At 43.0% G+C, this 27,931-nt stretch overlaps 1 protein-coding gene across 3 annotated transcripts in view; it reads right to left on the bottom strand.

The window, feature by feature from the left end:
* The window catches only part of cacna1g (calcium channel, voltage-dependent, T type, alpha 1G subunit), a 303,314-nt gene that overhangs the window by 234,533 nt on the left and 40,850 nt on the right, over positions 1-27,931 (bottom strand). For all 3 annotated transcript variants that reach the window (XM_072558229.1, XM_072558230.1, XM_072558231.1), the window contains exons 3-5: positions 24,485-24,582; positions 16,585-16,744; positions 6,998-7,304 (exon numbers count right to left, since the gene is read on the bottom strand). In XM_072558229.1, coding sequence (XP_072414330.1) covers positions 6,998-7,304; positions 16,585-16,744; positions 24,485-24,582 — 565 coding nt within the window. The remainder of the gene's footprint in view (positions 1-6,997; positions 7,305-16,584; positions 16,745-24,484; positions 24,583-27,931) is intronic.

Raw genomic sequence — 27,931 nt, 5'->3', positions numbered from 1 at the left:
GGGAAGCTATTTGGTGGAATTAAGAAATAAGAAAGGAATGATCACCTTATTAGATTTGTACTATATTCCCCCTCAAGTAGTCAGCGGGAAATTGAAAAATAAATTTGTAAGGAGATCTCAGTTCTCTGTAATAAGGTGGTTACCTTAGGGGATTTTAACTTTCCAAACAAAGACTGGAACTACTATAGTGTTAAGGGCTTGGATGGAGAGGAATTCTGTTAAGTGTGTACAAGAAAATTTCTGATTCAATATACGAATGTACCTACTAGAGAAGATGCAAAACCTGACCTACTCTTGGGAAATAAGGCAGGGCAGGTGACTTAGGTGTCAGTGCGGGAGTACTTTGAGGCCAGCAACCATAATTATATTCGTTTTAAAATAGTGATGGAAAAGGATAGACCAGATCTAAAAGTTGAAGTTCTAAATTGGAGAAAGGCTAATTTTGATGGTATTAGGCAAGAACTTTCAAAAGCTGATTGGGGGCAGATGTTCGCGGGTAAAGAGATGGCTCGAAAATGGGAAGCCTTCAGAAATGAGATAACAAGAATCCAGAGACAGTATGTTCGTATTAGGTTGAAGGGTAAGGCTGGTAGGTGTAGGGAAGGCTGGATGACTAGAGAAATTCAGGTTTTGGTCTAGAATAAGAAGGAAGCATATGTCAGTTATAGGCAGGACAGATTGAGTGAATCCCCAGAATGGCATAAAAACAGTTGGAGTAAACTTAAGAGGGAAGTCAGGAGGGCAAAAAGGGGAAATGAGATAGCTTTGGCAAATAGGGTTTAGGAGAATCCAAAGGGATTCTACAAATACAATAAGGACAAAAGAGTAACTAGGGAGAGAATACAGCCCCTTAAAGATCAGCAAGGCCACTTAGATGTGGAACCAGGAGATGAGGGAGCTACTAAATGAGTATTTTGCATCATGTTTACTGTGGAGAAGGATGTGGAAGATAATGGATGTGGAGAAGCAAATAACAACATCTTGAAAAATGTCCATATTACAGAGGAGGCGTTGCTGGATGTGTTAAAACACATAAAGTTGGATAAATCAATACTGGATCAAGTGTACCCTAGAACTCTGTGGGAAGCTAGGAAAGTGATTGCTGGGCCCCTTGCTGAGATATTTGTATCATCGACATCCACAGGTGAGGTGCCGGAAGACTGAAGGCTGGCTAATGTGGTATCACAATTTAAAGAAGGTGGTAAGGACAAGCCAGAGAACTATAGAGCAGTGAGCCTGACATCAATGGAGGAAAGTTGTTGGAGGGAATCCTGAGGGACAGAATTTCTATGTATTTGGAAAGGCAAGGACTGATTAGGGCTAGTCAACATAGCTTTGTATGTGGGAAATCGCATCTCATGAAGTTTATTGAGTTTTCTTGACGAAGTAACGAAGAGGGTTGATGAGGGCAGAGTGGTGGACGTGATCTATATGGACTTCAATAAGTTGTTTGACAAGATTCCTCACGGTAGACTGGTTAACAAGATCACACGGAACAGAAGGTGAACTCGCCATTTGGATACAGAACTGGCTCGAAGGTAGAAGACAGAGGGTGGTGGTGGGGGGCTGCTTTTCAGACTGGAGGCCTGTAATCTGTGGTGTGCCATAAGGATTGGTGCTGGATCCTCTGCTTTTCCTCACTTGTACAAATGATTTGTATGTGAATGTAGGAGGTGTGGTTTATAAATTTGCAGATGAGACCAAAATTGGAGGTGGAGTAGACAGCAAAGAAGGTTACATCAGAGTACAATGGGATCTTGATCAGACGGGCCAATGGGCTAAGGATTAGCAGATGGAGTTTAGTTTAGATAAATGTAAGGTGCTGCATTTTGGAAAGGCAAATCAAGGCAGGATTTACACACTTAATGGCAGGGTCCTGGGGAGTGTTGCTGAACAGTGATCTTGGAGTACAGGTTCATAGCTCCTCAAAAGTGGAGTGACATGTACATAGGATAGCATTTGCTATGCTTTCCTTTATTGATCACAGCACTGAGTACAGGAGTTTGGAGGTCATGTTGCGGCTGTACAGGATATTGGTTAGGCCACTTTTGGAACACTTCATGTAATTCTGGTCTCCTTACGAAAGGAAGGATATTATGAAACTTGAAAGAGTTCAGAAAAGATTTATGAGGATGTTGCCTAGGTTGGAGGGAGAGGCTGGGGCTATTTTCCAGGGAGCGTCAAAGGCTGAGGGATGACCTTATTGAGCATAGGGTAAATAGTCAAGGTCTTTTCCCCAGGATGGGGGAGTCCAAAACTAGAGGGCATAGGTTTAAGATAAGAGGGGAAAGATTTAAAAGGGACTTAAGGGGCAATCTTTTCATGCAGAGAGTGATGCGTATATGGAATGAGACGCCAGAGGAAGTGGTGGAGGCTGGTACTATTACAACATTTAAAAGGCATCTGGATGGGTATACGAATAGGAATGGTTTGGAGGGATATGGGCCAAATGCTGGTAAATAGGACTAGATTTATTTAGGATATCTGGTCAGCATGGACGGGTTGGACCCAAAGGGTCTGTTTCCATGCTGTACATCCCTATGACTCTATCACTCTACTGAAATGGTTCTAGTAGATTGGAACTTAACCAATGTAATTACCGCTATTCAAGAAAGTGGGAGAAACACAAGCCAGTTAGTCTGAGAAATTCTGGGTATTCTGAAATCTATTTTAAGGAAATCTTAATGCATTTAGGAATTCATGTATGATCAAACAAGTTTTACAAAAAAGAAATTGTGCTCCATAAACTTATGAAATTTCATTGAGGAGGTGACCTGTAGTCGAAATGGGGGAGTCAGTAGACGTAATATACCTAGGTTTCCAAAAGGCACGTTAAAAATGCCACATGAAATGTTAACACATAAGACAAGGGCTCATGGAGTTAGGATGATATATTAGTGTGGGGAGAGGATTGAATACTGGTCAGGAGGCAGAGTGCAGGGATAAGCAGGACATTTTCAAGTCTGCAGGCAGTAACTAGTGGAGTTCTCAATGGTTGGTGATGAATATCAGGTATTTTCAATTCTATTGTGATCACATAGATGATGAAACAGAATATGTGCTGGTTTTCTGATGTTATATAGTGATGTGGTTTTGTAAGCTGTGGGGAATATACAGTGTAGCAGCTAAGAGATATAAAACAGTTATATCAGTGGGTATATCAGGTGGTAGACAAAGTATTGTAGGGAATGTGGCTTTATTCATTTTGGTAGGAAGAATGGAAGAGCAGACTCTTTTAAAAAAGAAACCTTTAAGAGTAGGTTATTAAGGAAACTTGGATATAGTGTACAATGAAAATAAGTTAAAATGTTAGTCCAGTGAGTAATTAGAAGATAAATGGCATAGTCTTTACTTCAAGGTTTTTTGGTGTACAAGACTTGTGTTTAGTTTTAGTCTTCATGCTTAAGTACTTTTGTTGGAAGCAGTGCAGGGAGGTTCACTCAGTGGGTCCCTGAGTTGAGAGAGTGCGTAAAGTGAGTCCATGCATTCTGGAGTCTCAGAGAGTGAGAGATGAGCTGACGTAAGATATGAACCATTTAAGAACCTGAAGGAGATTTTAGACTTCACACTGAGTGGCTGTTTGCCTTCAGTGGGGTATCCAAATCACAGAAGTGGAATCTCAATATTAAAGGGATCAACTATTTAGGACTGAAATGAGGAGAGGCTCCTTCAATCAGGGGGCTGTGGATATTTGGAATTTGTTATATCAGAATGGTTATGGATACTCCATCATTAGACATATTCAAGCTTGAGATTCCTGGGCTCTCCTGGAATTAAGAGATATGGGGAGCAGATGGGAAACTGGTGCTGAGGTTAGAGGTCAGCTATCATCATATTGAATGTTGGAACATGCTGAGGGGCTGTATGGTCTACTCCTACCCTAAACGTTCTTTTACTGCCCACTCATGACTGACGTAGGAGCATAAGTAGGCCACCTTGGCCCACATAGTCTGCTCTGTAATTCAATGAGATCACAGCTAATTTGATAATCTGGGAGTAAGTGAGGACTGCAGATGCTGGAGATCAGAGTCGAGAGTGTGGTGCTGGAAAAGCACAGCAGGTCAGGCAGCATCCAAGGTTTCCTGATGCTTATGCTCGAAACGTCGATTCTCCTGCTCCTCAGATGCTGCCTGACCTGCTGTGCTTTTCCAGCACCTCACTGTTGAATCTAATCTGATAATCTTCAAAGGGTACTTCAGGATATGGATCAGTTGAAAAGTTGGGCAGAGAAATGGCAGATGGAGTTTAATCTGGACAAGTGTGAGGTGATGTATTTTGGGCGGTCAATTGCAAGTTGCCTTTGTTTTCCATAACCCTTGATCCCCTACTGATTAAAAATCTGACTGTCTCAGCATTAAGAACACAGAACAATATGGCAGAGAAATGGTTCCCTGGCACACCATGTCTGCACTGAACCTGACACCATCTGTCTGTGCACAGTCCCTCTATTTACTTCCTGTGCATGTGTCTGTTTAAGTGCCTTTTAAACGATGCTATTGTAACTGTGTTTACCATCTCCCCTGGCAGTGTGTTCCAGGAACCTACCACCCTCTGCAAAAAAACCTTACCTCACACATCTCCTTTAAATATTTCCCCCTCACCTTATTTGACATTTCCATCTGGGAAAACACACTCAGAATATCCAACCTATCCGTGCCTCTCATAATTTTATACACTTCTATTTGGTCACCCATTATCCTCTGAAGCTTTCGCAAAAACAATCCAAGTTTGTCCAACCTCTCCCCATAGCCAATACACTCCAATGCATGCAATATCCTAATAAATCTCTTTTGGCCCCCACCCCATTGACGCCATATCCTTCCTGTAGTGTGGTGACCAGAACTGCACACAATTCTCCAAACGTGACTTAACTAAAGTCTTATACAGCTGCCACATGACTTGCCAACTTTTAGGTAAAAACAATGACTGCAGAAGCTGGAAACCCACCGTCCCCATGACCTGTCCTACCTGCCTATCTTCTTTTCCATCTATCCACTCCACCCTCCTCTCTGACCTATCACCTTTATCCCCTCCCCCATCCACCCAGTGTACTCTTTGCTACCTTCCCCCATCCTCCTCCCAGACCTATCACTTTCATCCCCATCCCCACTCACCTATTGTACTCTACGCTACTTTCTCCCCACCCCCACCCTCCTCTCATTTATCTCTCCACCTTTCAGGCACCCTGCCTGTATTTCTGATGAAGGGCTTTTGCCCGAAACATCGATTTTCCTGCTCCTCGGATGCTGCCTGAACTGCTGTGCTTTTCCAGCACCACTCTTGCCAACTTTTATACTCAGCTGAAAGCAGGAAATGCTATATGCCTTCTTTACCACCATATCCACTTGTGTTACCCCTCTGTCTAATAATCTTCCTCAGGATCCTGCCATTTACTATATATTTCCACTTGGAGTTGACCATCCAAAATGCATCACCTCATACTTGTCCAGATTAAATTCGATCTGTCATAACTCTGCCTCACTTTCCAGTTGATCTCTATCCTGCTGTATCCTTTGATAACTTCCCTCACTATCCACAACTCTATCAACTTTCATGTCACCTATAAGTTTACTAATCAGACCACCTATATTTTCAACCAACTCATTTATATATATTACAAACAACAGAGGTCCCAGCACTGATCCTTGCAGAATGCCACTGCCACAGAACAGTCTATAATGAGGGATCTTGACAAATGCTTTACTAAAGTCCATGTTGACATTGACCACCCTACCCTCGTCTATAATTTTCGTCACTTCTTCAAACACCACATTCAACGACCCAACCTCTGCAATAAGAATTCCATAGATTCACAACCCTCCGAGAGAACAATATTTACTCTTTTCTGTCTTAAATGGATGATTCCTTATTCTAAGATTATGCCCTCTGCTCCTAGTCTCTCTCAAAAGGAGAACCATTTTTCACATCTACTCTGTCACGTCCTCACAGAATCATGCATGTTTCAGTAAGTTTATCTCTGAATCTTCCAAACTGCAAAGAGTGCAGGCCCAATCTATGCAACCACCCTTGAAGTGAAATATTCGTTTTCAGGAAAACACCATTAAAACACAGATTATTATATTGATTATATAGAATCCCTACAGCGTGGGAACAGGCCCTTCGGCCTAACAAGTCCACACCGACCCTCCGAAGACTATCCCACCCAGACTCATTGCCTACATTTATTCCTGACTAATTCACCTAATCTGCACAACTTTGGACTGTGGGAGGAAATCGGAGCACCCGAAGGAAACCCACACAAACATGGGGAGATGTGCAAACTCCACACAGACATCTGGTCATCTATCTCATTGCTAGCTATGAACAATTAGAAGTGACAGCTTCATAGTTACTATTTCTATCCATCACCATAATAAAGAGAACTATTAGGTATAATTTGAGTTTTTAACATAATTTGGAAAATGATTTCCAAATAACAAAAAGGGAAGTAGGATTCCAGGTGTGGCTTTATTAATAGCATCTCCTGCTCTATCCCTTACAGAGAGTTGACCACCATTGACTGACACTCCAATGCCATACTGAGGATGCCCTCAGTGTTGAAGGGTTTGGCTTTGTGTTGAGGCATTAAACTGATCCCCTAAGCTGGTTTTTAAAGATCCCTGGAGCATTATTTAGAAGATAAATGGTGGGCAATATTCATTCCCAAGTCAACATCAAATCAACTGCCCATCTATCTCATTGTCAGTTGTGGGATCTTGCTGTGTACAATTTGGCAGTGATGCTTCCTGCACAGCAACAGTGGCTTCTGTTTAAAATGTACTTCATTGGTTGTAGAATGCTGCTTAGTATCCTGACATTTCCGCAGTGTTGCATAACTGCAAGTCTTTCATTTTTAAAAGAAATCCCTTTCGCCACCAGTTTCAGTGAATTACTTGTTGGCTGCTGTTGGCCTTTGTCAGAATGAGAGAAATTGAATCTGCCAGCCTGTCTCAAAGTAAAAGCTGTAACCTACTGAAGGAAGAACACCTCAACGTACCTGAAATATTGCTATCCACGCGTAGCCAATGTTATCGAAGTTGATGGCTCCTTTGAATGGGTTGTGATCAGCAGGTTGGCACTGGGTATAGTACTGATTCCAGTTTATACAGCTGATATTGTCCGTGTTGTTACTCAGTAACAGGTAGTAACTTGTATCGTCGAGGGTACATTCAATGTTATTCACTCTTCTTTGGGGCACACTGCGACAATAGCGCATTCCGTTATCCTTCAGGAGGGAACATATGAAGGGATTCTCATCATCATTTTCTGTGTGATAATATCGATCCAGCCCTTGAGAGGCAGGTCTATGACAAAAATGGAAAAAGTCACACAATTAGAGAGAAACAGGTTTGACATTAAGGTAGGAAAAGTGGCCTCAGGGGGTCTCAGGGTATCCTAATAAACCAGCTCGACAGTGAATTGGACTTTTTCTGGTTGCTATCATCTTGAATACTTCTTGCCTATGACATGATTAGATCTTAAAGATATGAAAGGCCTGGTCAAGTGATTAGATGCCAAGTGTTATTGACAAGAAGTAATGTCATAATAAAGATAAAGACTGCCCCTGGAGACACCACTTGGGATTGCGCCTGCACTGCACTGTCCTACTTAGTTGAAATTACATCAGTTATTGAGCCTTATGTTTACAGTTCTTTGTTTTCTTCATCTGGCAAAGGTTTTTTAGCACCATAACTTCCTTTGCATATCTACTTGGTTGCCACATGCCAGGTGACCAGCCTAAACCTCTCTGCTAAAGGGGCTCTGAAGGTGATACCTGTGAATAGTCAGGCATGTCTTTGACTGTAACTTTTTCTTCCTTCTTTTGCCAGCCGCACTTTTGTCCCTTGCTCCACCACAAAGATTGGAGTGGAAAATGGGAACTCACGACACATATCTGCCTGAGATTTTTAAAATTATGAGTTGTGGATATCGCTGGCTAGGCAGCATTTCTTGCCCATCCCTAATTGCCCAGAGGGCGGTTAAGAGTCCAGCACATTACTGTGGGTTTGGAGTCATATGGAGGACAGCTCAGGTAAGGATGGAAGCTTCCCTCTCTGAAGGACATTAATGAACCAGATGCGTTTTCACAACAATTGACAATGGTTTCATGGTTTCATCATTAGACTCTTAATTCCAGGTTTTTATTGGATTCAAACTTTCCCATTTGCCATAGTGGGATTTAAACCCAGACCTCCAGAACATTATTTAGGTCTCTAGATTTATAGTCCAGCGATAATAACTCTAAGCCATCATCTACCCATAAATTTATCGTTCCCTGGTCACCTCATTGATGAGGCATTATCATTGATTTCTTCATCTGTGATGGAGGGATTTGAACCAATGTTCTGAGGGCAAAAGCCTAGCTTCCAATTTACTTATTCAGTGACATTACCACCATTCCTTCATATACACCTTCGGCTTACTAGTTCAGTTTGGGAATACATTGGTACAAGTAAGGCAGGCTTCACTGATCTCTGACCCTGGAAGGAAAAATGATTACATCTTGTGAATGACATATACTGGTTTGATTTGGTGTGTATATCTTGGAACAGTGCTCCAGTCTGACCAACACTCATTTCCAACACTACACTGCCTACAAATGTGCTGTGAATGGAACAATGCCATGTATTGGAATTTTATTTTACAGCTAGAATGTTTTTGCCCTTCAACTGAGTGGGTTGTGGACAATTTCAGAGAGCAGTTAAGAGCCAATCACATTATGGTGGGTCTGGAATCACACATCGGCCAGGCCAGGGTAGCCAATGTTCTTCACTAAAGGACATTAATGAACCAGATGGGTTTTTACAACTGATGATTGGTATCATGGTCTATTACTGAGACTAGATTTCATTTCCAGACTTATGAATGAAAGTAAACTCCATCAGCTGCAATGGTGGATTTGAACCCATACCCTACACAATATAACCCTGTGCCCTGGATTACTAGCCCAGTGATGTTACAACTAGACCACCAGCCATCATGTTATAAGCCCTGCTGCAATATGAGCATGAAGTAAGGCTACAATTAGACTAAACTGGGCGGTTCCCTTTTGTTCATAAAAACCTACATTTACTACAAAGCTTAGTCCTAAGGGATGTCCTTGGATGAGATGCTATGAGGCCATTAGCAAGCACTTACATGTATAGAATCTTTTATGTCTTCAAGGTGCTCCAAACTTCTCAGCTGTCAAATAGGTTTGGGAGTGTAGACACCATTGTAATGTAGGGAAGCATGGCAGTTAATTTTAACACAGCGAGATCCAACGAACAGCGATGAGATAGCTCAGCATTTAATCTGGTTGGGTGATTTTGGGGAATAAATGTTGGGAAGGCCTCTGGGTTCAGCTCCCCTGTTCCTCTCAATAGAGTTAGATTCACCTGAGAGAATAGACAGAACCTCAGCTTCCCACCTCACCTCTAAAACTACTGCCTGGGCAGCAGACTTTCGGTACCAGCTGAGATTGTGTCTCTGGTGTGACGTATGAATCTCGTGGGTGAGAGTCCTGTCCATTGAGTCACAGCTGATCACATATTTGACTGACAGATCTTTTCTCCCTGTGAGATAATCCTTTGGTCCACAAGGTAGCTTCACAGCAGGAGCGCCTTCAGACCATCAAGTAGGAAAACAAAAATCAGGTGACACCTCAGGAGTTCTTTGTTGTAACAGATCTTTACCTCAGGAATTTGATGGAGTGGATGTTTTGGGTGGGGCTTGGGAAAAGGAGAACGGTGGTTGTCAACTCCAGTAGATGGTGACAAGTGGGAGGAAGACACAAGATAATATCAAACCGAGGACTGGCCTCTATGGGACAGCAGAGAAGAAAACTCAGTGAAGAAAGATCCTTCATTGTGCGGTCAATCCTCAGAATATGGACGGGTGAAAAACAACACAAGACAACTTTCTCAATTCATGAAGGACATTCTTCCAACTTCATTAAGGGATTCCAGATAAACCCACACCTGTTCCAAATATACTTCTGAGCCTGCACAGAATTCCACTCAAATTACTTCCTACTTCCCTCATCATCCAAAATCTGCAAAGTGTCTTATCTTGATCCAAGCAGGAAACGTTCACTAATGATTCACCTTTTACAGGGCACATGTGTTTCACAGCAGGGACTCCCACTGTGGACTTGCCAGAGGTGGGAGATCATAAAAAGCACTTTGCAAAGTGAGAGAGCGAGAGAGAGAGAGAGAAGCATGCATTTTCCCAGTGCAAGATCTACCACAAAACATCAAAGGGGCCCTAAGTCCAAATCTTATACTGAGCTGAGTCAACTGACCATAGGAGGAGTGCAGGTATGGTCTGGAGAATAAGCTGCATAGGCTAGTGGGTGGGAACAAGATTAAATACAGTCATTCCCAGCCACATTCCCAATCCAGCCTTTCCAACCAGCCTATCACAGTGTCATAGAGTCATGCAGCATGGAAACAGACCCTTCGATCCAACCAGTCATTCCTGACCAAAATCCCAAACGAAACTAGTGTCCCTGCCTGCGTTTGAACAATATCCCTCCAAACACTTCTTATTCATGTACATATCCAAATGTATTTTAAACATTGTAACTGTACCCGCATCCACCACTTCCTCTGGAAGTTCATTTCACACACGGCCACTCCCTGTGTAAAAAAGTTGGCCCGCATGTCCTTTCTAAATCTTTCTCCTCTCTTCTTAAAAAATATGCCCCCTAGTTTTGAAATCCCCCACTGCCAACTGAACCTGCATATTAACCTTAAGAGAATCCTGTACTAAAAAACACCAGCTATTCACCTTAACTACACCCTTCATGATTTTATAAACATCTGTAAGCTCACCCCTCAACCTTCTACACTCCAGTGAAGAAAGTCCCAGCCTATCCAGCCTCTCCTTATAGCTCAAACCTTCCATACCAGGCAATATCCTGGTAAATTCTTTCTGAACCCTTATCGGGATGGGAAAATCTATAACAAAGGACGAGGTAATATCTTTCGCAGGCAAGGAACAAGAATTTGAAAAGGAAAGCAATACAAATTATTTTATGCTAACAGTGAATAATGGAAGGAAAGCTAACTGACAATCCGATGTACACACCGTGAAGCTAGGGTTCCACCTTGGCTTCATAGTAACTACCTGAATCTGAGATCAAAGGTCATGGGTCTGTGGTCCTATTCTAGAGAATGAAGCACAAAATCTTGTTTTGTGTATTGCAGCGTGAGTGCTGCACTGTCAGAGGGACAATACTTCAGTTTAGATTTGAAACAGAGGCTCTGTCAGGTGGATAGAAAAAATATCCCATAGCATGATTTCAATGAACATGAGGAGTGTGAATCCTGCTGCCCGAGATAATATTGGTCTCAAATAATTCCAAAAACAATTGATCTCTTCCTAATCAGAGTGCTGTGCAGTTTGTCTGTCACATTTCCTAGATTACAATGCTGAACACACTTCAAAAGCAGGCTGTTAAATGATATAGAAGGTGTGAAAAAAATGAGATTTTTTTTTCTTTTGTTTTAGTAGTGTTACTGACAGTGAGAAAAGGATGTTGAGAGGTATAGAGATTCATTTTGGGTCATGTTGAATTAACAATGTAGAATGGGGATAAAAACTGAACCTACAAATGGATTTTATCGAGTTGGATATTGCTTGACTGAAACACAGATCTTAGGTGCAAGTCCAGCATACTAGCCCTTCCTGCTAAACAGAAAAATCATCACTTTGGCTGCAGCCTTCCTTCCATCATTGAGTTAATAAAAATGCTAAATCATTGTGATTTTAATTCCTTTTTAATTATGTTCAATTGCTAATGAACACATTTTGAATTTTGAATATTTACAAAGATGCCTAGGATGGTTGAATTTCCTAAGTGAGTCAAGGGGCTGGGTTCAGTGCATGGAGAATTAAGGGAAATGTTAAAGGGGAGGAAGGCTCAGCAGAGGTTATTAAAGTTTCCATAAAGAGTAATAGGACAGAGTGTACGGAAAAGGTCAGGAATCTAACTTCAGGAACAGCAGAAGAAGGGGCAACTATGAGAAGAGGGGCAGTCAATGCAGGACTGAGGGTGTTGTACTTAAATACAGGCAGCATATGAAACAAAGCAAATGAGCTTTTTGGAGCAGCTTGTGGTAAAGCCCACTCGGGAACACGCAAAGCTGATTTGGTGATGTGTAATGAGGCAGACTTGATTAGGGAGCTCAAGGTCACAGAACCCCTAGTGGGCAGTGACCATAATGTAATAGAATTCACCCTGCAGTTGGAGAGGGAGGAGCTGGAATCTGATGTCACGGTATTGCAGTTGAGTCAAGGTACCTGCAAAGACATGATGGAGGAGCTGACCAGAGTTAGTTGAAAAGGAGAGCCTAGCAGGGAAGATGGTGGAGCAGCAATGGGGCGGAAGATGGGACGGCACGGTGGCACAGTGGTTACTCACAGCGCCAGAGACCTGGGTTCAATTCCCAACTCAGGGTGACTGACTGTGTGGAGTTTGCACATTCTCCCCGTGTCTGCGTGGGTTTCCTCTGGGTGCTCCGGTTTCCTCCCACAGTCCAAAGATGTGCAGGTTAGGTGAAATGGTCATGCTAAATTGCCCGTAGTGTTAGGTAAAGGGGTAAATGTAGGGGAATGGGTGGGTTGTGCTTCGGCGGGTCGGTGTGGACTTGTTGGGCCGAAGGGCCTGTTTCCACACTGTAAGTAATCTAATCTAATCAATAGAAAGGGTTTCTGAGGTAGTTTGGAAGGCACAGCAGAAGATTATTCCATGGCAGAAGAAACGCACTAAAAGAGGGACGAGGCAAACATGGCTGACAAGGGAAGTCAGGGACAGCATAAAAGTAAACTAAAAAGCATACAAAATGGGGAAGGCTAGTGGGAAGCCATAGGATTGGGAAACCTTTAAAAGCCAGCAGAGGATAACTAAAAAAGCAATAAGGGGGCAGCAGATGAAATATCAGGGTACATTAGCTCATACTTTATTTTAAAAGAAAATTACAAGTGTTTTTTTTGATAAATACATAAAAAGTAAGAGAGAGGCAAAAATGGACATTGGAGCACTGGAAAATGAGGCTGGAAAAGTAGTAATGGGAACAAAGAAATGGTGGAGGAACTGAATAGGTACCTTGCATCTGTTTTCACAGAGGAAGACACCAACAGCATACCAGAACTTCAAGAGAGTCATGTGACAGAGGTGAGGGCTGTGGTCATTACTAAGTCTGAAGGTGGATAAATTACCTAGACCAGATGGACTACATCCCAATGTTCTGAAGGAGATAGCTGAGGAGAATGCAGAGGCATTGATGGTAATCTTTCAGAGTTGATAAAGTGTGGAGCTGGGAAAAGCACAGCAGGTCATCAGCATTGGAGGAGCAGAGGATTTGATGGTTCCGACCTGAAACATCGACTCCCCTTCTCTTCTGGTGCGGCTTGACCTTCTGTGCTTTTTCCAGCTGCACACTTTATCGACTCTGACTTTCCTGCATCTGCAGTCCTCAATATCTCCAAGTTGGTGATCGTTCAGGAATCAGTGGAGTCAGGGAGGGTCCCAGAGGACTGGAAAATGGCTAATGTAACAGCCCTGTTTGAAAAGGGAGGGAGATAGAAGATGGGAAATGATAAGCTGGTTAGTCCGACCTCAGTCGTTGGTAAGATTTTGGAGTCCATTATTGAGATTGCGGGGTACTTGGAAGTGCAGGGTAAAATAGGGCTGAGACAGCATGGTCTCATCAAGTGGGGGGGCGGGGGGGGGGTCATGGCTGACAAATCTATTAGAATTCTTTGAAGAGGTAGTGAGCAAGTTGGACAAAGGAGAGCCAATGGGATTTCTAAAAGGCCTTTCATAAGGTGCTATACAGGAGGTTGCTAAGTGAATTAAGAGCCCATGATGTTAGGGGCAAGGTACTGGCATGGATAGAGGATTGGCTGACTAACAGAAGGCAAAGATTAGAGAAAAAAATGGTCTTTCTCAGGATGGCAACCAGTGACTAGTGGGGTTCTGCAGGGGTCAGAGATGGGACCACAACTACACATATTATACATTACTGATAGGATGAAAGAGCAGGGGGCATTGTTGTGAAGATTGCAGTGGTACAAAGGTAAGTAGAGGGGCAGGTAGTGTTGAGGAAATTGGGAGCCTGCAGAACAGGCTAGGAGTGTGGGCAAAGAAGTGGCAAATGGAATACAATGTGGGAAACTGTGAGGTAATTCACTTTGGTAGGAAGAATAGAGATATATACTATTTTTTAAACAGGGAAAAGCATCAGAAGTCTGAAGCATAAAGGGACTAGGAATCCTAGTGCAGGATTCTCTTAAGGTTAATATGCAGGTTCAGTTGGCAGTTAGGAAGTCAAATGCAATATTACTTTGACAGGGCTAAAATATAGAATAGGGATGTACTGCAGAGGTTGTATAAAGTTTTGAACAGATTGCATTTGGAATATTGTGAGCAGGTTAATAGAACATAGAACCATACAACGCAGAACAGGCCCTTCGGCCCTGGATGTTGCGCTGTCCTGTAAACTAATCTAAGCCCACCCCCCTACATTATCCCATCATCATCATCCATGTGCTTATCCAAGGATTGTTTAAATCTCCCTAATGTGGCTGAGTTAACTACATTAGCAGGTAGGGCATTCCACACCTTCACCACTCTCTGAGTGAAGAACCTGCCTCTGACATCTGTCTTAAATCTATCACCCCTCAATTTGTAGCTATGTCCCTCGTATAAGCTGATGTCATCATTCTAGGAAAAAGACTTTCACTGTCTACCCTATCTAATCCTCTGGGCCCCATACTTAAAGAAGGATGCACTAGCTTTGGATGGGGTCTGAATGAGGTTTACAAGAATGATCCCAGGGATGAAGGGCTTGTCATATGAGGAACGGTTGAGGACTCTGAGTCAGTACTGGATGGAGTTTAGAAGGATGGGGGAGGGGATCGCAGACTACAGAGAGGCCTGGATGGAGTGCATGTGGAGAAGATGTTATCACTAGTAGGAGAGACTAGGACCTGAGGGCACAACACAGTGAAGGGACGAGAATGGAGATGAGGAAGAATTTCTTCAGCCAGAGGGTACTGAATCTGTGGCACTCACTGCTGCAGAACCACTGTGGAGGCCAAGTCATTGAGTATATTTGAGACAGAAATAGATAGGTTAGTAAGGGGATCAGAGGTAATGGGGAGAAGGCATGAGAATGAGCTTGAGAAACATATCATTGCTCCCGATGCGGTTTCTCTCTACGCTGGGGAGGCTGGATGCCTTCTCACAGAGCGCTTCAGAGAACATCTCCGGGACACCTGCACCAATAAACCCCACTGCCCCGTGGCCGAACACTTCAACACCCTCTCCCACTCTGCCGATGACATGCAGGTCCAGGGACTCCTCCATCGCCAATCCCTCACCACCTGACGCCTGGAGGAAGAGCGCCTTATCTTCCGCTTTGGGACCATTCAACCCCAGGGGATCAATGTGGACCTTACCAGTTTCCTTATTTCCCCTCCCCCCACCTTACCTTAGTTCCAACCTTCCAGCTCAGCACTGTCCTCATGACCTGTCCCACCTGTCAATTTTCCCTCCCACCTATCCGCTCCACCCTCCTCTCTGACCTATCACCTTCATCTCCACCTCCATCCACCTATTGCAATCTCAGCTGCCCTCTCCCCAGCTCTACCCACCTCCCGTTTATCTCTCCACCCCCAAGGCTCCCAGCCTCATTCCTGATGAAGGGCTCCAGCCCAAAATGTCGATTTTCCTGCTTCTCGGATGCTGTCTGACCTGCTGTGCTTTTCCAGCAACGCACGCTTGACTGAGAAACATATCAGCCATGATCAAATGGCAGAACAGACTTGCTGGGCCAATTGGCCTAATTCTGCTCCTATACCTTGCGGCCTTATTGATTCCTGACAGCAATCGGAACTACTCCAAAGAGAAGAGGGAAGTACATTTTTTACTGTTGGAACTCGGTCATGTTTCACTGGCAACAGAGCATATTTCCTTCCTGTCTGTCCCCTACTTCAAGGTTCTCCCTCTCCTAAAATGGTGTTATGTCTTAATAAGGAACACACTCCCCTCAGTTGAAAATTGTTGGCTTCCAGTCCCCTGACAGAGGAAATGATTTCAGCAGGCAACCCACTGTGGTACTCAGCCAGCACTATTGGAGGTGGCCCTCTGTTGGATCACATATTAACTAGAGGCCCTGTCCACCATCTGGGGCATGTGAAAGATGCCTCCATTTTGTGAAATTGAGCAGGGCCCTCACGCCCTTTACACTGGCCACTATGTGCCCCTCCAATCAAAATCCCTGAAGCAGACTGGTGGACCACTAACTTGTGGAAACTTGCCACTTGTGAATTACTTCCTTGCTTGCCAACTGGGCAACTGCGTGGTTGCCATGAGCAACCTCACAGAGCAGGGAAATGAGCATTGGTGCTGGTGGAGTTGGCACCGGTCCACCCAGCATTAAGTACATGAGTTGGCATTCTCCCTTCCCACAGTAACATAAGTGCCAGCATCAGATTTAAGATTGGGTGGGCAATAGACACATTTGACTTGGATAATGGTCATTCCTTTTACATTGATAACTGTGTCGTCCACGTTTTGAGATGAGACATACTCACATTGTAAAGTTCTCTTCGAGAAAGCACCTGTTTCGCAGCAATCCTGCCCACAGCTGGACCCCGACAATGCCAAAAATAAAGAAGACAAAGAAACAGAGGAGAAGTACGTTGCCTAACATAGGCAAAGTGTCCAGCAGCAGTGTCACCAGTATCCTCATACCTGCAGAATAAAAGCAGAGACATCAAATAGCACCAGTCCTTAGCCTTCCTGCTGTGCAGGACCAATGACTTTATTAACCTGATAGTAGCTGTCAACCATTTGTCAGCCTATTAGGCCTCAGGAAGACAAATTGTTCAGTATATCGACGTATTAATCATCTGTCAGCTTCATCAATCATCTCTTAATAAAAATATATTTCCAAATGAGTTAATCTACCCACACTGTGCTGTGTCAGCTAATCAGCAAAGATACCTTCTGCAGATCATACATCAGTTATTCATTAATACCTATTACACCCTATTGAAATACATCTATCTGTCCTTTGTCAATTAGATGTTGTTTTGCCATCTCTCGATGATACATATCAATAAATATCAATTAATACTTTCTATCAATATTTCTTAAAAGATCAAATTATTGACATATTCTCTTTTTTGTTGCACTTTATAGTGCCTTTTTTTTGTCAGACTTCAAAGCATATGCCCATTTTTGTTTCTTATATTGGCGGTTTCCATAGATGTTTGAATTGAAAGATTAAAATGAAAGTTTATGGAAATGCTGTGACTAATTGAACATGCCCTAAGCCAGGAAAGGAGGACTGTGCAGAGGACACAGTTGAGACACATTTAATGCCGTTGAGGAATCCCTCATAACAGATACAACTTGCTGCCTTTTAAGTGTCTTAGGTAGAGTGTATACCTGCATTGTGGGCTTCTGGTGAAAACTGCACACTGTGCTATGCACAGAAACACTGGGATTTAAGGCTTAAACGACAGAGCTCAGAATTTTCCCCAGAAAACCTCACAAGTAAGGCATTTGATTGTTTTGCCCCTTAATGTCCACTATTTTGAAACTCTCTAGGGGAGATTTGCCAGATTGACACATGAATTAAGGGATTTCAGTTACTTGGAGAGACTGGGCAAGCTGGAAATGTTCTCTTTTGAGCAGAGGGGGCCAAAGGGAGATTTAATAAAGGTGTTCAAAATTTTGAGGCTTTTTGGTCGAATATATAGAGAGAAAATGCAAGCACTGGTGAGGGATTTGGTAACTGGACGACAAAGGCTGCAGGTAATTGGGAAAAGAACCATAAGGGAGTTATCGTGGTCTGGAACACTTTACTTGAAAGGATGGTAGAAGCAAATTGAATTGTCGTTTTCAAGAGAAATCATAAGGTACAGTTAATAAGTTTGCAGGTGACACCAAAATTGGAGGTGTAGTGGACAGCAAAGAGAGTTACCTCAGATTACAACAGGATCTTGACCAGATGGGCCAATGGGCTGAGAAATGACAGATGCAGTTTAATTCCAATAATGTGAGGTGCTGCATTTTGGGAAAGCAAATCTTAGCAGGACTTAAATACTTAATGATAAGGTTCTATGAAGTGTTGCTGAACAAAGAGACCTTAGAGTACAGGTTCATAGCTCCTTGAAAGTGGGGTCACAGGGAGATAGGATAATGAAGAAAGCATTTGGTATGCTTTCTTTTATTGGTCAGAGTACTGAGTACAGGAGTTGGGCGGTCATGTTGCGATTGTACAGGACATTGGTTAGGCCACTGTTGGAATATTGTGAGCATTTCTGATCTCCTTCCTATTGGAAAGATGTTGTAAAACTTGAAAGGGTTCAGAAAAGATTTACAAGGATGTTGCCAGTGTTGGAGGATTTGAGTTATAGGGAGAGGCTGAACAGGCTGGGGCTGTTTTCCCTGGAGCGTCGGAGGCTGAGGGGAGTCCAGAACTAGAGGGCATTGGTTTAGGGTGAGAGGGGAACGATGTAAAAGAGACCTAAAGGGCAACATTTTTACACAGAGGTGGTACGTGTATGGAATGAGCTGCCAGAGGAAGTGGTGGAGGCTGGTACAATTGCAACATTTAAGAGGCATTTGGATGGGTATATGAATAGGAAGGGTTTGGGGGGATATTGGCCGGGTGCTGGCAGGTGGGACTAGATTGGGTTGGGATATCTGGTCGGCATGGATGAGTTGGACCGAAGGGTCTATTTCCATGCTGTACATTTCTGTGACCCTATGACTCTATGTACCTGGAAAAGAGAGTGCAAGTGAGTAAAACTAATTGGATAGGGGCTAGCACATCATGGTGGGAAAAACGGTTTCCTTCTGCACTTTTTGATTCTATAAGTTCTCTTATTCTTGGCCATCCCACTTCTGAAAATGAAACTTGGTGTTTCTGCGGCAGCCAGGAATTCTCTGATCCCCCTTCACATTAAAATATCAAGAGAAATAGCTTAGGGGTGGGAGGCAGTGAAAATTGGAAGCCCCCCGACCCCGTAAAGGCTTAACATTTTTTATAGGGAGTATAGGAAACTGAAGCACTATTAGAATGGAAAGCAGTTCCAAGGCTATGCATAGGGTCCGCTGATTGATTTTCAACATTTATCTCATTAGGTTCCATAGAAAACCTTATTCATTCTCACGATTCTGGCTTTTGCCAGGAGTTGCTGAGCATAATTTTTTATTCAATGTCCAAGCAGAGTGCATTTGAAGTTGGTGGTCTATACAATATCAGCTCAAAAAAATGAAAATAGATAGAAAAGTGTCACAGAATGAATGATCTATAAATATTTAACATCTGAAAAATTAGCATGAAATCATTGCTGAAAGGATATCTTCATATTTCAAAGGTTAGAAAGAGCACTCAATATCCAAAGGGTCCATTTGGAGACAATGTATGAATAATAAAGTGCACAGCATGCAGGGACACTTTACAGTGTGACGCAGAAATCTAGACTTTGGTGCTTCACACAAATATAACCACCCCGCAAACATCCAGCCCCAACAAATAACTAAATAATGTGAAGGGCCTTATTCTCTTCAACAATAAGGAGTTTTAGGTTTCCTAATGGGCCAACACATTGTCGAAAAGTAAGTAATGCCCTACACCATGAGTAATGGAAAAAAAACCATGCAGCATGTTTAGGAGTTGTGAAGACACATCGTGAATTGAGAATCTCACATTTGCACAAACAATCTCTCATCCTCATTGCCAGTATCAATCAGAGCTGGCCCAATGTGTTGATGCAGTGATGGATTGGTCCACTCTAAGTAGAGTTTCAAATTCCAATCTGCACTGACTTAGTTCACAACAGTCAAGAGTATGATGATTAGTGTGAGAGTGCCCCCTATTCTGGACAGGTGGAAGGTCAGCCAGGCACGCATGGTCGGGTTAAGAAACACTCAAGAGCAAATCAAGGGGGGCTGTTTGCCTTATTTGCTTTGGTATTCTGCAATGCCTTTCTTTTCGCGTTCGATGGATATTTGGTTGCCAGTTTAGGAGATGCAGATCTATCAATTATTTAAATTCATTCATGGGACGTGGGCGTCTCTGGCTATGCTGGCATTTATTGCCCATCCCTAAGTGCCCAGAGAGCAATTAAGAGTCAACCACATTGCTGTGGGTCTGGAATCAGATGTTGGCCAGTCTGGGTAGGTTTCCTTCCCTAAAAGGACTTTAGTGAACCAGATGGATTTCTCTCCAACAATCGGCAGTGGATAGGCCTTAATTCCAGATTGTTATTGAATTCTGCCACAATAGGATTTGAACCTAGGTCCTCTGCTCTCTGGATTGATGGTCCAGTGATTCAGTGCTGAACCATTAGCCTTAAGGCAACCTTTTCTCATCCTTGGATGGTAAACTCTGTAACCTCTAATGGAAGGGACCTTGCAATCTTTCTCAGCACGTGTGTTGCTTTATTCATTTCCTTGCCTTTCCACTCCTAACTCTCTCCATTATATGAACACTCATGGGAATGGTCATACTAAGCCCCTTTGGTGAGGACAGGAAGCTAAAGGTTTCCCTGCCTGAGGAAGCTTGTGCAATCCCCTCTTAGCCTTGCACCAGAGGAATGATGTTTCGTATCATCTCGTTCAAAGCTGACTAGTATCCAGAGCCTGTGAACTCAAATCCTTCCTGATATAGCAAGACTGGGGTTAACCACGGGGCTAACTTACACCATGTGCAGGTGACAGAGTTTCTAGGACAGCAATTTACTTTCAAGTTATTCTTTCACTGGATACAGGTCTCATTGGCAAGGTTATCATCTGTTGTCTGTCCATAACTGCTTTCTCTAGGCCATTTCTGAAGGCAGTCAGGAGTCAAACACCTTACTGTGGGTTTGGAGCTGTGTGCAGGTCAGACCAGATAAAGGTGACAGATTTTCTTCAGGTGGGGAAAGACTGAGAGAAGGTTTTATAACAATCAGCAGCAGTTTTGTGGTCATCACTGAGAAGACCTGTCAATTCCAGATTTACCAACTGAAATTAATTCCCACCAGCAGCTGCGGGGTGGGATTTGAACACACAACCTCAGAATATTAACCTCAGCCTCTGATTTACTGGTGCTCTAGTGACATGACCAAGGAGCCACTGCTGCCCTGGTGTATGGATTTAGACCACTTTAACCAACTGAATCTGCCTCTCAGAAATGCAGGTCTACTTTAGAAAGGTCCTTTCTTTTCTTCATCTTCTTCCTTCTTCTCTCCTTCTCTCTCAACATGGAGTGGGGGGGGGGGGGAGCATGATAGCTCAGTGGTTAACATTGTTGCCTCATAAGCCAGGGACCTGGGTTCTATTCCAGCCTAGGGCGGAGTGTGGAGTTGCACATTTTCCTCTTGTCTGTGTAGGTTTTCTCTGGGTGCTCTGGTTTCCTCCCACAGTTTACAGAAGTGCAAGTTAGGTGGATTGGCTGTTCTAAATTGCCCATAGTGCCCAGGCTAGGTGAGTGAGTCATGGGAAGTACAGGGATAGTGGGTCTCTTGGTGGGATCTTCTTTGGAGGTTTGGGACAGACTGAATGGCGTGCTTCCACACTGTAGGGATTCTATGATTTCTCTTCATTTGAGACTCCTCAAAATCGAACTCTTGGTCTCCTATCCCAATATGTGGCTCATTGTCAAACTGCGTTGAAGTCACTATATAAATGTAGGCCACTGTTCTTTTGCACTTTTTATGCTTCTCATTCCTTCCTACCCCTGGAGAGTGGCCCCCAGACAAAGCTGAACGCACTTGAGCACCTTCCCTCATCCCTGACTGTACACTCCAGATTTCAGATCTGAAACAATAACACTTCTGCACCAAAAGAAATGGACAAAACTTTGGCTCCGAATAGCAGACAACGATGAAGAAAGCACTTCAGTAACCATGACTAAACATATCTGGATCCAATTGGCATTTGTGTCTTTCTCTTGCTTTCAAAATTACTCATTTAGTCCAATCCAAAAATACTTGGGAGGAAGAGAAGAATTAATGGCTGCTGATACAATCAGTGCTGACAACTGTTAATATTGATGAAAATGATGGATGCAATTATTAGTTGTCCTATCACATCCTCTTATGTCTCGATTCAACCAAAATTATATTTCACAGATATGAGCTATGGCTAGCTGATTCGAAAATTAATTTACCTAATTATAGCAACAATTAAACAGCCGCAGGCTTGGTTTTCCTCATCTATCAGATTGTCATTAAACTGGATAAGATGATAATTTCTGGTCTTGGAATAGCTGGTACAACAGAACTTCTGCTGATACAATAATTGTTATTAATGACAATGCCCAAAAAGACTGGCTTTTAATCTGACACTCTGAATTACAGCTAATGTTCAGCTATTCATCTTCAAGATCCGCCTGATGGGTGATAAAATGGTGGAGTTACTGCTGTTTACTGAAATTAATTGGAGAGAATGATTGTTGAGGGTGGGGTAAATGGTTTAGTGCTTTGGGCCGAGACTGAGGGCTATGCCATCACGGAAAGTAAGGGAGAGAAAAACACAGGAGAGGTAGACGAGCAAACAACAGCTTACATTTATATTGTAGCTTTAACAAAAAAAGGTCCCGAGGAATGTCAACAGAGTCCGACAAGCAGCCAACTAAAGAGATATTAGGAGAGATGTCCAAAAAGTTTGATCTGAAATAGTGTCTCAAATGAAGAGAGAGAGCGGGAGGCAGTCAGGTTTAGGGAAGGAATTCCAGAGTATCAGAATGTGATAGATGAAAGCATGACTGCTGATGGTTCCAAAGGAAGCAGAGAATGGCAGGTCATTAGTGTTAGTCAATGGGTTCGTATCTGGGGTGGGTCAAGCAATGAGAGGGAGTGGTGTGAAGTATAATTAGGAACAATGTGGGTAAAATTCAACTGTGGTGCAAGGTTCAAATCAATAGTAATGGATCAGATTTCTGTTGTACATTCCACCCTTTTTTATTCCCTCAAGGAGGTTGGAGTGAGGGCTGATCTGTTTCCATACTCCCGATGTTTGGCTTTCATTGCTTTGAAGGAAAGAAAAATTAGCATTCCCCATTGTAGCGCCTTTCACATTGACAGGAAAGCCTTCTGCAGCCAATGATGTCATTTCCATAAGGCCATAGGAGCAGACAAAGGCCATTCATCCTATCAAGTCTGCTCTGTCATTCACCAAGATCGTAGCTGAATCCTTGGCTCCTCTTTCCTGCCTTTTTGCCATAAACTTTGATTCCCTTACTTTTTAAAAATCTATCTCATCTCTCTGGTGGTAGTTATTTTATAAAGACAGCACAGAGGCTCACCGGTTAGCAATGCTGCCTCACAGCGCTAGGTACCTAGGTTGATTCTAGCATTAGGTGTGACTTGTGTGAGGTTTGCATTTTCTCCCTGTGCCTGTGTGGGTTTCCTCCAGCTGCTCTGGTTACTTCCCACACTCCAAAGATGTGCAGTTTAGGTGAATTGGCCATGCTAAAAAAAATGCCCATTGTGTCCAGGGATGTACAGATTAAGTGGCTTAGTCATGAAAATGCGGGGTTACAGGGATAGAGTGGAATACTCTTCAGAGCTTCGGTGCAGACCTGATGGGCCCACTGGCCTCTTCATGTACTGTAGGCATCCCACGATTGTATTTCTTTTCTCCCCCTCATTACTTAGTAATTTTGCATTCTATTAGTGCCTTCCACCATGAAGACTGATGTAAAACATTTATTCAATTCCTCTGTTTCCCAATTATTATTTCCTCTGCCTCATTCTGTAAGGGATCTTTTGTTTACTTTGGATTCTCTCTTCCTTTTTAACTATTTCAAGAAGCTCTTGCTGTCCATCTTGATATTACTTGCAGACGTATTCTCAAAGTTTATTTTCTCCACCTTTCTTATTTTTTTGGTCATCTTTTGTTGGCTTTTAAAACTTTCCCTTTCTTCTAACTTACCACCGATCATTGCTACACTCTGTGTCTTTTTATTTCAATTTGAGGCTATCCTTAACTTTCTGGTTAACTATGGTTGGCTTATGCCTAACGGGAATACATATTTGCTATGAGGTCAGGAATGTTAGCTGTGGACATGGAGTCACATATAAACCAGATTAGGTAATGGATGTTAGTGAACTAGATGGACTTTTAAACAATAATTGAAAGTAAGTCATTATTGAAGCTAGTTTTTTTTTAACTTTCAGATTTATTAACAAAGTTCATATCTAATAGCTGCCTTGGTGGAATTCAAACTCTTGTCTCTAAGGTTTGCCCTTGTTGCCTAGGTGCCTGGATTATTCGGTCAGTGACAGTACACTATGCCATTACCTTCCTCCCTCCTGAGCATTAGGCCCAGACAACCTATTATTTTTCAGTTGTGAAGATAAGCACAATATTTGTTCAATTCCCCTCAAAGCACCACATCCAGCTCTTTCTTGCAGTCACATCAGTTACCCAAAAAATTAACTGGATCGGATGAAAATTGGTTCGGTATTGTTGAGGGAGAGCTGTACTTACTGGGAACTCTGTTAATGGCTCGAAGCGGTCGCAGTACCCTCACAGTACGGACAGCTGATAGACTGACATTCTGTAGGTCCAGTGAATACTCTAACATGCTGGAAAAAAACAGAAAGATAACCACTGTGGGACATTCTCAATAATCGACAAGGTGATGGGTGTGGACCACCATTCACTTTTCACACCACACATTTCCCAACACTTCTGCAATAGCAGCATCTTTCACATTCATGTTGGCCTCTTTACTGCATGGGAGATAAAGAGGGAACAAAGGGATCGACAATAAAAAAACTGCTCAAATTCAATAAATCAGAACCACGGCCGCATATTTACAACAGACATATTTGCACCTGAAATAGAGACAAGGTTAATGTTCCGAATGGGAACCTTCATTGGAACTAGCAAAGCGATGCTTAAGAGGTCTCCTCTATGGTTGGAGATGCCAGTTCCGGTTAGAAAGATTTTAACATCAACCACTAATCACAATTTATTTCTTCCCCCCACTCCTGGGTGCACTCCATAGTGAAATTTTTTTTAGATTACTTACAGTGTGGAAACAGGCCCTTCGGCCCAACAAGTCCACACTGCCCCGCCGAAGCACAACCCACCCATACCCCTACATTAACCCCTGACCTAACACTACGGGCAATTTAGCATGGCCAATTCACCTAACCTGCACATTTTTGGATTGTGGGAGGAAACCGGAGCACCCGGAGGAAACCCACGCAGACACAGGGAGAACGTGCAAACTCCACACAGTCAGTCGCCTGAGACGGAAATTGAACCCGGGTCTCTGGCGCTGCGAGGCAGCAGTGCTAACCACTGTGCCACCGTGCCGCCCACAAATGTGAATGGAATCTTTGTCTTTTGATTAAACTGAACTGCTAGTCAAACAGATTTTGTTTGCTCATTCCAATATTTTTATGACTGATTAATGAAAGTGTTCAAAGATGTTGTAACTCCCCTATGATTATTCTCTCGCTTTTGTTCACTGTGCTATCCAGACCAGCCCTGGAGCATTGGCAACTCTATTGAGGATGGAAGTGGCAGCACCATAGATACAGGCTCAAGGTACCTCAAAGGGTTCCTAACTCAGGAAGTGATTTTAAGACGGAATCAACATGTTTGTTTCACTTACATGAATAACATACAGCACTTTGTCGGTGACCACCAGGGAGGAAGTAAAGGAAGTTTAACTTATGCGGCACCTTCTACAAACCCAGCCAGTTCCAAAGTGTTTCACAGCTAATAAAGTACCTTTGAAGTACAGCCACTGCTGTATTGTAAGAAACCATATTCAATTTGCACAAAGCAAGCTCCCACAAAGAGCACTGTGTTAAAGGGAACATAAATTGTATTTCTGATGACAGAGGAACAAATATTGTCCAGGACACTGGTGAGAGTTCTTTTGCTTGAACCACATAAGAGGAAAGACAGGGCTTCCTTGCTTTAACCTCTTTTCTAAGTGATGGCACCTCAGATAGTTAACACTACCTCATGGGCTGGGCGTTAATGTTGGAGAATTACTGGGAGACCTGTGTTACTTTGGTAGGGGAAGAGGGAGCGAAAGAATGTAATGCCTTATTAGCCTGCGCTGGGTCTTCTACAGAATGCAACCCTGCTGGTTCAGAAATCCTGCCCTCTGGAAGCTGCTAGCCAATCAAAGGCTGGAGGCTCTCCATACTGGAAGAGCCAGAGGAGTGATAGCTGGTGTTGGTAATGCTCCAATGCCCAGCCTGAGGATTAATGCTGCTTCTCAGTCATTGGGGAATGTGGTGGGATGGGGTCATGAAAGGTGGTTTACCAGAGATGGGGGACAACGAGATCTGAGGCAAGAGTGAGGTGGGGAAAGACGCATTGCCTTCTCAATTCTAGCTCCCTTAATTAGATGCCGGGTGTTTGCCTTTGAGACCCTTCTATTGGGTTGTAGGCACACCTTGCTGGGTAGTTTTTGGGGGCCTGAGAGCACCATTCAACTCTCATTTAATCTCAGAGTCACCACTAACTTCTGGAGTAATTCTGTAATAATTGTTCTCATTGATGGCCCTGATTGACATTCTGCTGCCGGTGGGCTGTTTCCTGTGTCAGGTCCTTTCTGACCCCAACTTAATTGAGAACAGTTTTCCTGACATTGGGAATCCAGTGCAGGAACTCCCAAGCAATTCTCCAGATGCAGTCTAGGCTAATTGTTTTGAGTAGGATGCATCTGTTTTGCAAATGTACTGCAGGATTTGATTTGATTTATTAATATCACAATTGCTGAGATACAGTGAAAAGTATTGTTTTCGTGCTGTCCAGGAAAATCATAGCTCATGTAAATACATCAGGGTAATAGAACAGAATGCAGAATATAGTGTTACAGATACAGAAAGGTGCAGAGATTGATCAACTCTAATATATGAAAGGTCCATTCAAAAACCTGATGACAGTGGGGAAGAAGCTGTTCTTGAATCTGTTGGTATGTCTCATTGAAGACATTTGTACAGACAGATCATGAGGTTTAAACCAAACGCTGTTCCCTACTTTTACCAGCAGTCCACAAACAGATAGATATTTAGTATTTGTAAACAGTGAGGGTACATTCCCCTGACTTCGTTGATGGACTCTGACTTTATAAGAATTATAACAACACTGTGATCAAGTTAAACCAAAAGTAGTGTTTATTTCAAAAACTCTTAGGTGCCAGGGAATACTTTGCAAGTCAGGAATGTTAACACACAGGTATGGGGATATAGAATAATAAAAGATAAAGAGGTTATTCTATTGGTAACAAATGCAAAGCAACCACAGGTTACTGAAATAACTCCACAAAGGCTCCACAAGTCACCCTTCATTTACACGTTCATTGTATATGGCACTGACCCAGTGAGCTCAGAGCTGGCTCCTAGAGTAAACAGAATCTCTGACACTCTTGTTTATACGTGTCAGCCATGACTCCCTGATTGGACCAGATTTACCAGGTTAGCAGCACCAATCAGGGAACTCAAACCCTATATGGTCCAGTCACTAACGATACCTGTTTAACAATGTCCTTGCTTTTAAGTTAGAGTTCAAAAGTCCCAGACTGGAACTGGCAAGCTGGAATTCCTTTGTGAGGATGGTTAATGGTCTCGCCCAACAGTTGAAAAGTTAGAGTTCGAGTTGCTTTTCAGAAGTCTTTTGAGGAGGATTTGACATAATATACCCTCTGCTTCGATATTTTGATGAACGAAAGTTGAATATTTTCAGAGAGTACAAATACAGGTGGTTGGCCCTGTTTTACAGGCCAGAGTATTTTCCTTAAAGACAGGTTAAGAGAGGGGGCAAAGAAGTGGCAGATGGAGTACAATGTGGGAAAGTGTAAGGTCATGCACTTTGGTAGGAAAAATAGAGGCATGGACTATTTTCCAAATGGGGAGAAACTTCATAAGTCTGAAGTGCAAAGAGACTTGGGAGTTCTAGTCTCGG

Source organism: Chiloscyllium punctatum, chromosome 39, assembly GCF_047496795.1.
Source record: "Chiloscyllium punctatum isolate Juve2018m chromosome 39, sChiPun1.3, whole genome shotgun sequence".
Lineage (NCBI taxonomy): Eukaryota > Metazoa > Chordata > Chondrichthyes > Orectolobiformes > Hemiscylliidae > Chiloscyllium > Chiloscyllium punctatum.
This window is presented reverse-complemented; position numbering and strand designations above follow the sequence as displayed.